We start from the raw sequence: 19,079 nt of genomic DNA, 5'->3' as shown, positions 1-19,079 counted from the left end.
ATTCAGGGCAGGTCAGCACTAGCAGCTGGGGGGATTAGGAAAAGCTTCATGTAAAAGATGAGCTGACCACTCAATGAAACTAAAGATTCCAAAAGGTAAAAGCAAAAAGAAAGAACATTCCAGACTCAGGGAACCACAGGGAAATGCAATAAGGAGGGCAATATGGTTGGAATTCGGGTGCATGGAGGAGAGTAATAGGTAAGATTGGAAAGTTAGGAAGGGGCAGGTTGTGAAGACATTGAATGCTAAATGGGAGACTAATCATAATACACGAGTAATCTATCCAGAAGCTAGATGGAAGTAAAACAGGAATTCGAGCTGTAGCATTGATTCAGCTAAAATGGACAGAGTCCTTATTCTACAGAATGCTCTGTTCTACACTTTATCTGTTAAGTGGAACCTAGAGCTATTCTCTCTTTAGAATGATTGGAGTGGGTAGCAACGTATGGCAAGCTCTTGCAACAGGGTTTCCAGGGATACAATTACTGAACTGTTAACTTCTATATCCCTAAATTGTTATTCGATTCACACACACACGCGCGCACACACACACACATACACACACACAATTTGAGGCTACTTAACTTCTAATTCACTTAGTCATAGAACAAAAAGTGTTATTGCTTTTTTTTATGAGTGAAAAGATAGTAGTCAATAAAACATCCAGTGTGTGATATGCACAAAATTAATATTCACTTCCCAAAAGGTCAAATGCCTAAATTTAAGTCACATATGTTCACTGAAAGCAAAATCACATGCATTGGCTGAGCTCCTACACAGCTCTATTACAGTATCATAAAGCACTCAACAATATTCATTCAGTGTCAGTACAAAAAGTACCTAGAAATTAAGCTCGTGTGTTCAGTCAAAAATGCAAACATTCGTTGGTCCATGTTAATAAAAGCACTAGTATTAATTCTTAGGTTTTAATGCTTAAAATTAGTTTAAAAAACAAGCCTAACTTTGGAATTGCTGGCCTTCACACCTACATATGTTCTGGGAAACAAAGCATCTCTCCTTCCACAATGCAAGCACCCTGTTGCTAGCCCTCTTCACTTCACATCTGGACTAATGAAATAGTCTTCCTGCCAGTTGGACAATTCAGCTGATAGAGAGAACACTAGACCTGGAATCAGTAAGGACTGATTTCAAATTCAGCTTCATATATGTACTAGCTGTGTGATCTTGAGCAAGTCATTAACCTCTGCCTACCTCAATTTCTTCAACTATAAAATGAGGATGATAATAACATGTACATCTTAAGATTATTGTGAGAATTAAATGAGATATTTGTCAAGTACTTAACAAGAAGCAGGCACATAATAGGTACTTAATATTTATTGATGGACTGATATATTTACTCCCAAATAAGCTTTATAGGTTGTTCATCCAATAGCATGTCACAATGTGCGTGATAGTCTTCATCTACTTGATTTTTCCTCTGTAAATAGCCCAGCTAAACTTTTTTGAATAATTATAGATCTCTTACAGGAAAATAATTTCCATGCTCTAGTACTTGATGCAATCATCACAATGTCATTCAAAACCAAGAACATCTAGAAGATCTCGCTACCTACAAGGACTTGCTCTTCTATTTAAACCTTGTGTCAGATCCTTCTTATCACATTTATACACACATATTGTTATATGCCTCATTTGATATTTGTGTTTAGGGAGTCAAAGAACAAGTCTCACTGTATTGTTATATCTTTCAAGGAATCTTGGGTGATTTTTATTGGAACAAAGTCTTAAAAGTAGAGTTTTATTCTATTGAATGTCTATTTTGTTTTTTTAAATAATAAACATCCGGTACTCTCTCCATCTTTAAGTTGTGTGATAGTAGAGATGTGCTTAAGTGGTGTTATGCCATTTCTGAAAGCTTGTCTGCTTCCTACTTACACATTCATAGAAGATACTCTTGATACATATGGAGATGGTTCTCAGAAAAAATTATGGGGATGAAGAAGCAAGCCTTTAAGGCAGTAGCTATAGATGTTCTTACAGAGATCTTTCTTTAATATTAAAAAGAGATGGGACTTATTTTTCTACCCATTTGGTATCTGTTAGTTCACATATATTATGAATTGATCCTTCAACACCATCCCATTTGGAATCTCCTAGCACAAGATGTTTGGTTTAATGTGGCTGCTTTTCTTATCTTTGTAATCCTTATTGCCACAGATACCACCTCTATAACATAATTCCTGTGTTATAGTCTTAAGTGTGGTAGCTCTATCATCCTTGATGGTGAAAACAGCTTATTATTTAAAACAAACAAAACTTGATGGCTCTTTTTCATTCTTCTGTTTGTTGTCCAGTTTTTATCTTTAAATGATCTCAGTATGACTTTGCTTTATTTGGTCTCTTGACAAGCTTTCTTTAAATTGATTTTAACCTTCTTTGCTTCTCTCTGTTTTAAGAGGGGTTGCTACTTATAACCCACAATGATGAAATTACAGATCTTCTGGTTACTGAAGTATTTTGACCATCTCCGCTTGCTACCTACACCAAAAATCATGCCCTGGAAGAACTTCAGCTCAAGAGTCTGAGTGACTGTTTTGACTAGTGACTGCCTCTCTTGGAACCTTACCTTCAAGGAACCCTCTAGCCATGTATCACTTCCCCCATTCCCCACCCAAACCTATCTCCATCAAATCACATCATTCTCAACAACCATTTCCCAATGAGAAGTAAAACTGTAAGGTTTTGTTTCCATAACTGCCTCCCTCTCTGTTGCCATGGTAGAGAAGAGTATGGTATAAGTTTTAGGATCAACACATCCTTGCTAAAGAAAATTAAAGAATATCTTAAGTCAATAGAAGTATCCAAAGATGCTAGTTGAGTACAAATCACCTGGGTACACCTCCCAGGAAATATTTTAATTAAGCATGATTAATAAGCCTCATGTATTTTAATTTCTCCTCCTTTAAGGAGATATCTACCATTTTTGGACATATGATGACATGATAAGGGGGATAACATGGAAATATACCAAGGAGTGCATGTAGTGGGAGTGTCATGAAATATTAAATTTTGAAAGGGTCTCCTCCAATGGAAATGCTGTGGAGGAGATAAGGAGGCAGGACAAGTTTATCAAATATAGCTGCTGATTCTGGCTTCTGTAAATTTCAGATGTGCCCTCTCAAAGAGATATGGTGCTAGCTTCTTGCAAGAAACATATAAAGCCTTCTTTCACTCCAAGAATTTTGGTCTGAAGTTTTCATTTCTAATATCCCTAACCAAAACCTTCCTTCTCTCCAAGTTCTCAGAACCATAAACTATGCTCAAATCAACTATGAATAGGGCCTATCAACTTATTCTCTTATGACATTAGTTATCATCCCTATAATTTTTCAGGCCACACTGCTCCTCCCTTACTACCAGTCCTCTATATGTTGTTTCCACCATTAGACTGTAAATTCTAAAGATCAGGGACTGTCTTCTGCCTCTTTTAGTCTCCCTAGCACTTAGCATAGTGCCTGGCACATAATAGGAACTTTAATGAATGTTTACTGAATGAATGATTTGATCTTTCCTTCCTCTCTATTTCAATTCTAAAAAATGATCAAGGAAGAAAATGTGAAAGCATTGGATCCTAGTCTAATATAATCCATATCATCTAATTAATCTTTGAGATCCTCATGTTCATTAATTAAAGAACAGGAAATCATAGTGTTAATCAGAAATCTGTGACAAAATTAATTGAAACAGATCTAAACTGCTCAATTTCTTCTACAATTCCTTACATCCCTAATGGAATGAATTAGTAGATCTTTTAATAAAGATAAAACCACACAATGACACTATTTATTATTTCAAAGAGAAAAAAATGAGAAGGGAAAGGACATTGAAGTAAAGAAAATATTTTTCACAATTTTTGTCATAAAGTGTCAGTATGTTAAATACTAGTGATAATTGGTGAATGAGAACATCAGGCATAACTTATGTGAATTTAAGAAATGTAAAAAAAATGTGCCTCAAAATAGATATTAAAGAGAAGAAAATATTTTTATTATAGACTTCAAATAGCTAAAATTTTACTGATCTTTGCAAAAAGTGGAAGAGATATTAAATCAACAATTTTATCTTTGTTTTCCACTCTATTGCTGTTCTCTTATAGTAGGAAAAAGACAAGGAGAAAAAATGGTCACAGATTACATGGGACTGCCTTCTCAAATATATGCTGCATGCTACAACAAATCAGAGATCCATGAAGTATGGCCCACACTTTCCCCACCCCAATACCATCTTGTAGAAGAAGAAGGGAAAAGTCTCTAAAGCTCTACAGCTCTGGTATTAGAGATCAAGAACTTTATTTTTTTTTTCATCAATTACCTAAAACTCCTTATATTATAATAGGTGAAAAGAAGCAAATCTAGCTAGCATTCACAGCTATTGACACAAGAGCTGTTCTTTAGAGGTATGATACCTCTGAGAAATCCAAATAACTACTTCTAGTAACATCCTTGAAACAAAACATAGCAAAGCTACAATAGATTTTCATTATTTACAAGATTTATCTGTTGCTAGATTTACAGGGTTAGGAGTCAAATGCACAATAATGTTCTTCCATAGTTATGGGTGCAAAAAAGACACCAAAATGTGCTAAGTTTTATGTATTTAAACTAAGAACAAGAGTTTTGTTTTTTGTTTTAATTATTAGACTCAAGACATCAATTAGAGCTAGAGATTAGTCACTTTGGCTAAAAAGTGTTAAGTGATAACAACTTTCTTTAAAAAAAAAAATCTTAGAAAATCAAATATAGTGTTGGAAAGGACCTCTAAGACCATCAAATTCTATTTGCTAATTTGCTTATTTCATAGAGAAAAATAATAATGTAGCACTTTAAGATTTTCAAAGTATCTTTAATTTGAGAGAAGAAAATTGAGGCCCAATAGGAGTGACTTATCTGAGTTTACACATCTACTTAATGATAGAGTAGAACTTTGGTCTATACCAGGTCTTCTCTCAAATTCTTATAAAATTAAAGCTGGAGTGGCAAAGTTCTTACCCACAAACAAGATCCAGTACTTAACTTGATATCATATGATTTCTGCCAAGTTTTATAAAATGAGTTATCTAATGGATGTCCCTCCCTACTATAGTTAAGGGCAACAATATAAAAGTATTTAAAAATTGTATTTACACAATTTATTCTTAGCTGGCAATCTGAGAGAGAAGACAACAGAAAGTAAGTGCCAAACAAGCTAAGGTTTCTAGTTGAGGAGTTGATAGAGATGATCAATTGAAGACATTAGAAGGGCTCTTCATATAGAAAGAACTATGATCAAAAGGCTATCAAACTGTATATATATACTCTTTGATTCAGCAGTGTCTCTATTGAGTCTGTATTCCAAAGAGATCATAAAAAAGGCAAAAGGACCCACATGTGCAAAAATGTTTGTGGCAGCCACTTTTGTAGTAGCCAACAACTGGGAATAGTGGATGCCCATTAATTAGAGAAAGACTGAATAAGTTATAGTATATGAATGTTATGGAATATTTTTGTTCTATAAGAAACAATCAACAGGATGATTTTAGAGAGACTTACATGAATTGATGCTGAATGAAGTGAATAGAACTAAGAGAGAATTATAAACAGCAACATCAAAATTATACAATGATCAATTCTGGCTCTTTTTAACATTGAGATGATTCGGGTAAGTTCCAGTGGTCTTATAATGGAGAGAGTCATCTGCACCCAAAGGGAGGACTGTGGGGACTGAGTAGGGACATTGCATTTTGTTTTCCTTCACTTTCCTTTTTGATCTGATTTTTCTTGTGCAGCATGATAATTGTAGAAATATTTATAGAAGAATTGCACATGTTTAACATATATTGGATTACTTGCCATTCAGGGGAGGGAGTGGGAAGAAGGAGAGAGAAAAAAATGTGGAACAGAAGGTTTTGCAAGGGTGAATATTGAAAACTATATATGCATATGTTTTGAAAATGAAAAGCTTTAAAAATAATTTTTTAAAAGAAAAGGGGCTTCTGATCCTTGGATCTAGGCCAATAAAGAGGGAAGTGCTAATTAATGAAGAACGGTAAAGGGGAGATAAAGCTCTTCTAAGATCAGACTCCAGAAAACTAGAGAGACAGGAACTCTTACATCTGTTTAAGAGTCATCAGATAATGCACTTCTACATCACAAGATTTGGAGAAAAAACTACTAATCTGAAATCTACACATAAATGTGTTGTTATTATTATGTGCAGGATGGCACAGTGGAAGAGCTGCCTTGGAATCATGGATACGTAAGTTCAAATCCTGACTCTGATTCATATTTGCTCAAAGACAAGTCAGTTAAGGCCTCCAGTGGGCATGAAGCAATTATCTAGATAGATAAAGCCCTTACTAGAGCCAGGCACTGCAAAACTGTAAGAATACAATAAAGTATTTTTTAAAAAAGGGGGGGGCAGCTCATTGGTGTAGTGGATAGAGCACCAGCCCTGAAATTGGGAGGACCTGAGTTCAAATCTAACTTCAAATATTTAACACTTCTAGGCTGTGTGACCCTGGGTAAGTCACTTAATCCCAACTGACTCAGCAGAAAGACAGAGAGAAAGAAGGAAAGAAAGATAGTCCCTATCCTCAGGGAGCTAACATTCTTTTTTTTTTTTTTAATTGTAGTAAGCTTATTTATTTTTAATACACATTACTTTATGAATCATATTTGGAAAGAAAAATCAGAGCAAAATGGAAAACCATGGGAGATATTAAAAAAAAAAAAACAGAAAAAAAAAGTGAACATAGCATGTGTTATGCAGATGGCATTTTCTGTCCCAGGTTCAGCTTGTTTCACTCAGATACGTAGGGAGGAAAACCTAACTTCTGCAGTTGTCCCCAGAGACAATCACTTTATTTGACTGAAAATTAAAGGAAAAAAACTGAGAGGGGACTTTGTTGAGGTTGGACACTAGATGATGAAGTTGGCACCAAATGATGGGTTCAGTAGCAATTCCTAATTCAAAATTGAAAGTGCAAGGTTCAAGGGAAGAATTCACAATAGCTTTCTCTGTACCAAAAGTTAACTTTGTTTATGAGAAAAGTTTACAAACAAAATTAAGAGGTAAAAATAGACAGAAGTGGTAAATCTGAAGTAGATTTGGAAGAACATATAGTTAGCAAACAAACAAAAAAAAAAGATTTTTAACAATTAACAAAGGAAAAGACAAGTTCTCCAGTGGAACTCATAATTAACCAGAAGAAATGGAATTCAGCATAAGATGTCATTAACTGACAGGCTAATTCCATTAGAGGATGTTAGCTATAACAAGGAGAAAGACACTATGAGACATGGGAGAGGGAGTGAGAGGAAAAACACCAAGGACAGAATGCCCTGGCTGGCTAACCCAAAAAGAATTCAGCAAAGATGGCACAGGCCATGGGCAGATTTATAGGGACATTTTAACCCTGGAAGGGTCGACATAACTTGGCTTTCTGATTGGATACAATAAGATGGGGTTTCCCAAGACCTCCATAGGGGTGGAACTATAAAGCAGAGCTGTAAGGCATTTTATGCCCATGAATCCCTTCCCTGTCTGCCCTAGGGAATATTAAAATCTTGTCACTACTTCAGGCTTTCTCTGCCAATCCCAGCTCATCAACTTGAATAACTTGAATACTACAGGTGATGCAGTAAATAGAACCTAGACTCAAAAAGATTTGAGTTCAAAATCCAGCTTCTGATATATACTAGCTGGGTGACTCTGGCTAAGTCACTTAGCCAACAAATCACTTAACCAACTGGTATTGGTTCAAAAATAGAGACCGAAAACAATGGAACAGACTAGAAAAAAAGATAATTAGAAACAATGGAACTCACAGGGGCTCCTAATTTGACAAACTAGAAAACAAAAATCACTTAGGAAAGAATTCTCTGATTTTTAATAAGCTCTAATTGTCTCTGTATAAAACTCAAATATAAAATTATAGAAACTGAAAAAGTCATAGTATAATCTCTTGTAGCCTTGAGAAACAACTTTAAAATGCTTCCTATACCTAATAAATACTGTTCAACATACTAATATAATGATTGAGCTCCTATATTTTATTTTAAAAGTAGGTAAAATAGCAAACTGACACAATTATATTTCCATGAGATAATTAACTTTAAACTGTGCACCCATTATGTGCAATTATTTGAATGCTTTTTGCAAAACACTCCTTTTTAGTATATAGTTTTTCTAAAGTATCCTTTTAAAGCTTTTAAAGTTAAATGAATAGATGGCATATTAAGAATTCTTTTTCTTCTATAATGAAATACAGTTTGTCCTTTAATTGACTCAGATGATAATGAAAATGAAAAGGAGCAATTCTACAAACTAAATAAGAACTAAATTTTAGAGGACCTTTTAAATTGAGCCAAAATGCTGCCATGCACATAAATTTTATTTTAATCATTTACCTGGGTGGTACACAAGCAGCCAGGTGGTACAATGCACAGAGGATTCAAATCAGAAAGCACTTAATTCAAATTCTGCCTCAGCTACTTATCATCTACATGACCCTGGACAAATCATTTAGTCCCTATTATTTCAGTTTGCTCATCTATAAATAGGGATAGTAAAATATATATTTCAAATTTCTCAGAGGAGGATTTGATATTCAAGATAACAAACAATTGAGAGAGAGAAAGAAGTGTGTATGTATATACAAAAGTATATGTGTATGTATAAAATACACATATACATACATACACATCTCACACATACACACACATACATATATAACCAATAACTTACTTCCCCAAGAAATAAGAGATCAAAGGAGGACAAACAGTTCTTTAAAGAGCAGTTGCAAAATATTAGCATGAAAGAATACTCCAAATCATTAATAAAAGAAATGCAAATGAAAACCACCCTGAGGCTTCACCTCACCCCCTGCAAATTGGCAAAATAAAAAATGCAATAGCTCTAGGAAGATAAACATATGTACATAAGCATATCAGAAGCATCAAGATGGCCTACTGGATCTAAAGTCAGGAGGACCCGAATTCAAATCCAACCTCAGACATTTCCTAGCTGCATGGCCTTAGACAAATTACTTATCCATTCTGGCCCCACTTTTCTCATCTGTAAAATGGTGATAATTAATAGTACCCACCCCCTTGGATTATTGTGAGGATCAAATGAAGTAATATTTATTTATTTGTTTGCTGAGGCAACTGGAATTAAATGACTTGCCCACGGTCACCCAGCTAGGAAGTGTTAAGTGTCTGAGGTCAAATTTGAACTCAGGTCCTCCTGACTTCAGGGCTGGTGCTCTATCCACTGTACCGACTAGATGCCCTGAAGTAATATTTATAAAGTGTTTAGTACAGTGCCTGCCACATTTTGGCCTACATAAATACTACTATTATTGCTATTCCCATTGTTATTGCTACTATTATTAGTGTAACTATGAATTGGCACATCCATTTTGGAAAACAATATGTAATTGTGTAAATAAAAAGACTAAAATGTCCATACTATTTGCCCCCCAAAAAAAAGAAAGGGAAAGAGAGGAAAGGGTGAGAAATGTCAAAGAAAGCAAGGAACATAGAGAGAAAGGAAACAAAAAAACAAGCGAAAGAATCTCAGGGTGCCATTGGAAAAAGGAGGGAGTCAGGAAGGAAGGACAGCAGCTAGAGCATCTTACTGGTCTTATTACCCAACATTCCTTAACTGGGCTTATGATCTAAGAAGGCCATTGATAAGAAGAAAGGCCTCACGTACTCCAAAATATTTAGAGCGGCACTTTTTGTTATAGCAAAGAATTGGAAACAAAATAGATAGATGCCCATCAGTTGGGGAATGGATAAACAAAATGGGGTACATGAAAATAATGGAACTTTAACTAGAACCTCTTTAAAACCTTTGACAGTGTTGATCACTCTCCTCCTTGATTCTCTCTAGGTTTTCAGGACACTATTCTCTCCTGCTTCTCCATCAGACCCCTTCTTCTCTGTCTCTTATGTGGGAGCCTCCTACAGAAATGCCTTCTAACTGAAGAAGTCATTCAAGGTTTTTCCCATGCCTTTTCTCCTTCTCTACCACTGGGTGATCTCATCAGTTCCCACAGATTTAATTTCTTTTTTTCCCCCTGAGGCAATTGGGGTAAAGTGACTTGCCCCAGTACACAACTAGGAAAGTAGTTAAGTATCTGAGGTCACATTTGAACTCGGGTCCTCTTGACTTCAAGATTTATCTACTGTACCATCTAGTTGCCCAGAATTTAATTTCTTATGTTATTGATGTTTGTCTTTCAATTTCGAAGAGGGCCAATGATATCAAGAGGTGATGTCTTGACTCCTGGGTGAATTCGAGTTAAGTGAGATAGTCTTCAAGTTATCAAAGTCCAATGGCAAGGCAAAAGCCAAGACACACTCCAAGATGCAGCTCCACAGAGCCTGCTTCGGCCACCTTCATGGCCACTGAAACAAACTGTTCTCAGCCATCCCCCTATTCCACTGAGGGAAGTCTACCCCTACCACGTGTCTCCCACACACTTGGAGTAGACACCTACCAGGTCTGGCCCATCTGCAGAGATGGTTTACATGCTACAGCTCCTTAGAGCCACAAGTGAGAACTGAGTGCTGGGTAGACTCCAAAGGTAGATAAGCAGCCCTGAACAGAGTTCGGTCAGCCCTTGAACCGAAGAAGCTCGTCCTCCCTATGCACACCACACACCCTTTCTTTATGCTGATAATTCTCAAATCCACCTATCCTTCCCCAATCTCTCTGCTGCTCTCCAATCTCCCATCTCCAAATGCCTTTCAGACATCTCAACATATTATGTGAAATGTAACAGGATGAGAAATTACAAACCAAAATCAATTTTACAAATCAATCTCAATTCTGGAAAATAAAATAAAATCATGTCTAGCCAAAATTAAGCTCTATGGCCCCATCTACTGGTTCATTCACATTTGCCTAATAATAAACCTTTATCTAATTTTTATTAGGCCTTTAAAAGGAGTTTTGTTTTGTCTTATTGATTCAAAGCCTGGTTAAGATAAAAAAAAAAAATACTTCTCCAGTAAATTCTGACCTAGGTCCGTTATGCTTTTTCTTTGGAAAAGTTAGCCCTCACTCATATCACCAGTCTTCCTTTTTCAAATGAAATATATAAGAAATTTATACTAAATGATTATTTATAGTTCAAAAACCCTACTTGGGAAAAAAACCACAAAGACATTTTGAATAACAGAATGCTAACCCATAAGTCAAAGAGACATTTTACAACTTAACTCCTAACTCTTCAGAAGCAAGGGCTGCTTTCTTTCATATTAAAAATTAGAATTAAGTGAGTAGAAGCAAAAAACTCTATGAGACATAAAGAAACAATAAAGGAAATGAATAAATGAAAAAGAATGAAAAGATATAAAAAGAATGAAAAATATAAATGTGAAATATCTCATTGGAAAAACAACTGACTTGGAAAATAGATTCAGGAGAAATAATTTAAGAATTAATATTAAATCATCTGAAAGCAGTGATTTAAAAAAAAAAAAGCCTAGATGTTATCTTTCAAAAAATTATCAAAGGAAACTGCTTTGGTATTTTAGAACTAGAGGCTAAAATTAAAAATCCAAAATGAAAAGTCTCAAAGAATATTATAGCCAAAGTCTCCCAGATTAAAAAGAAAATGCTGTAAGCAGTCAAAAAGGAACAATTGTGGAGCCAAAGTCAGGATAACACAAGTTTTAGCCGTTTCTTCATTAAAGGATAATAGAGCTTGGAATGTGATGTTCCAGAAGGCAAAAGAAAATTACAACCAAGAATCACGTACCAACAAAGCTAAGTGTAATCCTTCAGAGGAAAAAAAAATTGGCAGGGTAGGAAGAGAAAAAGAGAACTGGATAAACAAGGGGAAAATAGGAGGGAAATACATAACTGGTAATCGTTACTGTGAAAAAAAAATTTACAGCAAGTTTCTCTGATAAAGACCTCACCTTTCAAATATATAGAGAACTGAGGCACATTTATAAAAAAATAAGTCATTCCTCAATTGACAAATGGTCAAAGGATACGAACAGGCAATTTTCAAACAAAATAATCAAAACTATAGTCAAATGAAAAAAAAAATGCTCTAAATCACTACTGATAAGAGAAATACAAATTAAAGCAACTATGAGCTACAACCACATATCTCTCAGATTGGCTAATATGGAAAAAAAATGATAAATATTAGGGAAAATGTGGGAAAATTATTACATTAATGCACTGTTGATGAAATTATATACAGATTCAATCATTCCAGAGCACAATGTGGAACTATGCCCAAAGGACTATAATCTAGCTTCTTAAACTGTTGTTCATGATCCCATATAGGGTCTTGGAAATGAATGTGGAGGTTGTAAAATTATGACTTATTACTACTAAGTGTTTGATTTATATACCTAACATATATCTATATACCTGGGGTCATATAAAAAATTCTTTGGCAAAAAGGGGTTGTGAGTGGAGAAAAATTTAAGAAGCCTTGGGCTATAAAAACCATGCATACTCTTGGAGCAAGTAATATTACTATTAGGTCTGTGTCCCAAAGAGATAAAAAAAAATTTTTTTTAACTCAAAATTTGAAGAAAAAAAAAGAATATTAAAACTATTTTATATGTAATTGAGAAAAAAGAAAATAGTAAGTTAAAAAAGAAAAAAAAAAGAACTTTTGTATTGGCTTTGGTATATAACAGAAACCTATGACTCAATTAATGCAATAAAACATTTTACTTACTCCACCCATTGTAACTCCATGAATAAGTGAAACAAAAGGCTTCTTACAAGTACCTATAAGAAATATAGTTATAATTAGTTTCAATATTTAAAAGCTTCAGGTTTTTGGCAAAAATACATAAAAACAAATTTAAAGCACAAATATTACAATATAAATGAAGAAAATTAAAGGAGTAGTCGAGTGATTTGAAAAATATGGATATTACTAATCAATCCATATTATTTCATAAAAAAATTAGCAGTATATTACTTACTACTCTTTTTGTTAACATCTAGTAATCACTGTAAGATCAACATACAATACAAACTTTATAAGGAAAGACTGGAGAACCATGACTACCATTCACTTTATCTGTAGGTTAACAGTGTTCTATTTGTGCTTTTTGAATTGATTTCTAAAACACATTTTACCTGAATATGCGTGCGTCAGTGTATGCAACTTCCTCATTATGTCAAAATAAGAATAATGATGCTTGAACTTAATAAAACTTAAAGCACTATAGGAATATAAAATTATCTCTATGTACCATAAAAAGAGACCTCAAATTTTATTTATTCTTTGCACTATCCAGTTGAACACATAGTTATTAAAAATTCTCAGTGAAGTATATATTAAGCCAGATACTTCCAAGTGAACAAGTTACTTTTTAAAATAAAATTCTAGGATTTATAAAGTATGGTATCATAACTTAATTTTTAAAGTTAGATATACATCTTATTTCTCAATTCTGCTTTATAACAATGTACAATATACATACCAATGGCACAGTTCAAAGTATATTCTTCTCTAAAGAAGTCTTGAACCATTTTCTGTTTTGCCTTCCCTGCTTCTGATATGGCTGGAAAATAACAACAACAATAAAATCTCAAAAAGAACAAGGTGAAAGCTGACACCAAATATATATGATTTTGTTATAATGATTATATGATTTTGTCATAATCACAAGTAAAAAAAATTCTAAAAGTACGGCTATCCACATATCTCTTAGATGTCATCTAGTTGTACCTCATCATTTTATAAAGAAAATATAAAGGATAGTAGAATTTGGAAATGGTATCTTTAATAATATTTTATTTTAGAGATGAGAAAACCGAACATCTGAGAAAATGAATTTCCTAAGTTCACATAGATAGTAAGTTATAAAAGGCCTGATTTAAACCAAATCACTATTACTGACTGCCATACCAAACCACTTCCAGAAAGATAGGGCTAGTTAGAGTAAATCACTTGCTCAAAGTTACAACATAATCAGTGGTAAAGCCAGGACTAAACCCAGATCTCTGAGCCCCCTATCTAGTGGTTTTTTTAGCTATCATGCAGTTTTTCACCCCTGAATCTACTGACTTATTTAGACACTGTGATTTTTCTTTTAAACTCTGTTATTTCTCAAAAAAAACACCTATTTCCTACATGGTCTATATGCAACTATTCATGATTTTGACCATGCCAACCCCCTCTTTAAATCCTGTTAACAACTATCATGCTCAAATAAGATATCTAAAATTAAACATATTTTACAATTCCAAAATTTCAACTATGAGGAAAAATTATCTGTGAAATTGTTGGAATTATATTTATAACCTTATGATAGAAAAAAGATAGAAACAAACTATGTACCTAATTATTGCAGAGTGTTTAATTAGATTATGGAATGCAAATATAATAAGAGTATTAATGGATATAAGGAAAGAAGAATTCAAAGAATTTTGGGAAGACATACAAAATAATCGGAGTGAAGAAAGCAAAAACAAAACAAAAAAAACACCTTACAAATATGTAATTAAAGCATTATAATAGCAATGAAACTATTATTTAATGCAGTGGACACAAATGGTACTTCCTTTTAAGATTATTATGTAGTTTTTCATTCTTCTATCAGAAAATAATAAAAATGAATCATCACAAATACAATTTGTAATCAGTTTTATGCATTGTCTTTAACTGATTATATTTTGTTTTATGAGGACAAAATTCATCATTTTAAAAAGTAATATTGGTTATGCCAGTTTTTGGTTAATCCTCTATAATTTATCCCTGTCTTCTTTCAAAATATTCTAACTCTTGATTCATTCTAAGCTTTAAAATGAAATTTGACATCTGCTTCTTTCATCTTACCTTTCTTTGATCAACTTAAAAGCATTTTATCCATCTGCTCCCTTTTGAGTCAACCTTTCTGTTGCTTTGCTTATTAATATTAAAAAATAATTCTGATTCTGAATAAAAGTACTTTTGAGACAAGCCATTTTTGTATTCTAAGGAAGTTTTGAGCCTTCATCATCATCTTTCCCCAATTAATATATAAACATAGTATAACATCAAAACACAAATAAGTAAGTTCATACACATAGATTTTTTTTTCAACTAACTAGGAAGAATAAGTGGGTCAAAAACATCAAGGGGAAAAAAGGAATTTTTCTTATCAGATTTTAAAATATGAAGATACAGAAATAGAACCAAAAGGGTATGGTTTGTGAATAAAAAAAAACCCAAGATTATGAAATTGACTCATATGTATATAATATACCAAGGTTTACAAAGTCCTTTTCCCACAAAAGTCCTGTGAAGGACATGAAATTTTTTATCATTACCATTCTGTACCTGAGGAAAGTTAAACAACACTCCTAGAATCATTGCCCATTCAAGACATGAACTTCAGTCCTCCTGATTTTATCATATTACAATGCTTCCCCAAGAAGCATATTATAAACTTCTGGAGAAAAGGATGATATTTTAATTTTAAAAAATTTTAGAGAAAACTAAGCAACAGTAAGATGAAAAATGAATTGAGATCCATTCCTCTAACCACATATTATTTTTATTAAATCTAACTGATTAATAATCCAATAATTTTTAACATTCAAAATCTGAGATGACACCATTATTCCTTATTTCTACCAAATGAAGAAAATAACAATTTTTATCAAGCAAATAAGGCATCACTAGTAACAAAATGGATTATTCTAATATTTTTTAAAATAGTACCAAAAAACAACAATGTACCCAGAATAAAAAAATTGAATATATTTAGAATACATATGTGATAAAAAGCAGAATTTCTGAGAAATATATGAATTAACAAAATATACATAAAATATATATGTATGTATATACACACATATGTGTGTGTGTGTGTATATATATATATATATATATATATATATATATATATATATATATATATATATATTCTCTTTTGAAGAAGTGCTTGAAATATATCATTATCTTATTATTAGGCACATAATCCAAGAAGGTCAAAAATATAGGGCAAAATCCAAAATATACAAATTTATTTATAGTATATATTTGTATTTTGTAGTAGCAAAGAACTAGAAGCAAAATGGGTAACTTCCACCTAGGGAAAGGCTGAAAAAATTGCTCTATATGAACAGTATCATTGTGTTTTAAGAAACTATAGTAAGAATTCAGAAAAACTTGGTAAGACTTTGATGAACAGATACAAAACAAAATAGAACAGGACGACTACTTATATGGTAAGCACAATAATATCAAAGAAAAGAACACTGGAAAATATCACACTCATTGGTGCTGGGACCAGTTGAGACTTCAATGGGCTATTGCAGCACATCTCCCACTTCTCAGTAAGAGCAATGACTTCTGGCACTACCACCAGCATGGCCCAGACCCTTGGTATCGGCACTACCGTAATAGCTTCCTAGCTGGTCCCTCTGCCACGAGTCTCTCCCCACTCCGGTCCATCTTCCACTCAACTGTCAAATTTATCTTCCTAAATCTGACTTCAATAAACTCCAAGGGTATCATCACCTCCAAAAAAAATCTGTTTAGTGTTTTAAGCTCTTTATAACTATCCCCCCTTAGACTCTATTAGACTGGGCTCCTAAAAAACTTCCTAACTAATCTGCATATAATAAAAAAAATTTTTACAAGGAGCCTTATTATAATTTACTGGTTTTTGAACTATGCATTATATATGAAGAATCCCAGAAAAGAGGTCAATATATCCCAGAGATCAATAGATCCCAGAAAAGAGGTCAATATATGTTGCTGAGCCCATAGATAAGATTTTATCAGTGGAACTCAGCTAAATACCATCTGCTTTCCCAAAGTACTATTAAGGACCTTGAGATGTTTTCTTCTGACTTGCAGCTGAAATATGCATATGTATTTTCTCCCCATTTAAGTGTGAATTCTTTGAGAGAAGGGACTGCCTTAATTTTCTACTTGATTCAGTTACTCATTCATTTACCCTGAATTTCTTGCTATCCCAACAAGTAGTTTCTTGCCTCAGCTCAATTTCTTGGATTTTTGAATTCCCAAAGAAAACTAGTACTTATTGATAGCCTAGCCTCCTGATTTAGAAGTACTTGGGTCTTGATTCTACTATTCTCTCCCAGGAGCCTCCTCCACAGGCCTGTTGTTTGTCCTAATCATTAGCATAGCCCTTTCCTGGTATGATGTAATAATGTCAAGAACATTAAAAAGAAAAACAAAATCCAGTTTAATAAATGTAGACTTCATACAGTATAATATAGAGAATATTTCAACATATAAATTATTCAAAATTATTCAATTATTCTTTTTACATTAACTTCTCTAATCTCAGAAAACTTACATTGAACAAAACAGCCCTTTCTGGCTAAATGTTTACAACCCTACATGTGAAGATAATACTTGGAATTGGAAAAAAATAAATAAATAAATAAATAAAACCTATCAATATTATTACAGTTAGAATGAGTATACACAGACAGAGGAAACAGGTACAAACTCTCTCTCTCTCTCTCTCTCTCTCTCTCTCTCTCTCTCTCTCTATATATATATATATATATATATATATATATATATGAAGAGACATAGATATAGATATATACATATTTGAAAAATAAAATACTATTGAAAATTTTTAAAAATAAACTTATAAATTACTTGAAAAATCAAGGGGTAAGAGAATATTTCACTGGAAGCAAAAGAAAAGGAGAGATAGATTGGGGTAAATTATCACATAAAGAGGCTTGAAAGATCTATTACAATGGAGGGAAGGTAACGGGGTGAGTGGTGGGACATCATTTAAATCTTACTCTCATCAGGAGTGACTCAAAGAGGAAATATCACCCATAATCAGTTGGATATAGAAATCTGTTTTACTCTACAGTGAAGTAGGAAGGGAAGGGGCAAAAAAAAAAAAGGGGGGGAGTTGGGCTATATCAGATTACATGTGTTCTTGGGGAAAAGGGAGGTAAGGAAGGGAGGGAGAAAAATTTGGAATACAAAGTCTTATAAAAACTAATTTTGAAATTGTGCATACCCTTTGATCTAGCAGTGTCTCTACTGGTTCTGTATCCCAAAGAGATCATAAAAAAAGAAAAAGGACCCATATGTGCAAAAAATGTTTGTAGCAGCCCTTTTTATAGTGGCAAGATACTGGAAACTGAGTGTATGCTTATTAGTTGGGGAATGGCTGGATAAGTTACTGTATGTGAACAAAATGAAATATTATTGTTCTGTTAAAAAAAATGATCAACAAGATGATTGAAGAAAGGTCAGGAGAAACTTAGATGACCTGATGTTAAGTGACTAGAATAAAGAAATCATTGTACACAGCAACAACAGAATTATATGATGATCAATTCTGATGGATGTGGCTCTTTTCAACAAGGAGATGATTTCTGGTCAATTTCAATAGACTTGTGATGGTGAGAGCCATCTGCATCCAGAGAGAGAACCATGAGGACTGAATGTGGATCATCACACAGTATTTTTATCTTTGTTGTTGTTAGCTTGCTTTTTGGGTTTTTTTTTTTAATTTTCTTTTTTTCTAATCTGATTTTTCTTCTACATAGAAGTATTGCACATGTTTAACACATTGGATTACTTGCTGTCTTAGAGAGGGGGTATGGCAAAGGAAGGGAGAAAAAATTTGGAAGACAAGGTTTTGCAGGAATGAATGTTGAAAACTATGAATATATATTTTTTTAAAAAGCTAAAAAAGTTATTGTTGAAAATTATATATATGTGTGTGTGTGTATGAAAAATAAAATATTATTGAAAATGTTTTTAAAATAAATAAATTACTTGAAAAAAAGGAGTGAGAGGACTGGCAAAAGTAAGGGCAGATTGAGTGAAGTAATGGTCAGAAGTAAAACACTGGTAAGGAGGGAAAGGATGAAAGGAGAGAAGGATAAACAAGAGGAAAAATGGGATGAAAAGAAATACATAGTAATTATAACATGAATGGGATGAACTCTCCCATACAACAAAAATAGACAGCAAAGTGGTTTAAAAACCAAAATCCTATATATATTGTTTACAAGAAATACACCTGAAGCAGAAAGACACACAGCAGAATAAAGGCAAGAGGCTAGAGCAGAATCTATCATGC

At 33.4% G+C, this 19,079-nt stretch overlaps 1 protein-coding gene across 1 annotated transcript in view; it reads right to left on the bottom strand.

Moving 5' to 3' along the window:
* The window catches only part of HIBCH (3-hydroxyisobutyryl-CoA hydrolase), a 93,939-nt gene that overhangs the window by 56,097 nt on the left and 18,763 nt on the right, over positions 1 to 19,079 (bottom strand). The window contains exons 5-6 of the mRNA XM_074302858.1: positions 13,479 to 13,559; positions 12,722 to 12,774 (exon numbers count right to left, since the gene is read on the bottom strand). Coding sequence (XP_074158959.1) covers positions 12,722 to 12,774; positions 13,479 to 13,559 — 134 coding nt within the window. The remainder of the gene's footprint in view (positions 1 to 12,721; positions 12,775 to 13,478; positions 13,560 to 19,079) is intronic.

The sequence above is a fragment of the Sminthopsis crassicaudata genome, chromosome 3 (genome assembly GCF_048593235.1).
Source record: "Sminthopsis crassicaudata isolate SCR6 chromosome 3, ASM4859323v1, whole genome shotgun sequence".
Lineage (NCBI taxonomy): Eukaryota > Metazoa > Chordata > Mammalia > Dasyuromorphia > Dasyuridae > Sminthopsis > Sminthopsis crassicaudata.
The sequence above is the reverse complement of the archived record's forward strand: the minus strand, read 5'-3'. Positions and strand labels throughout refer to the sequence as shown.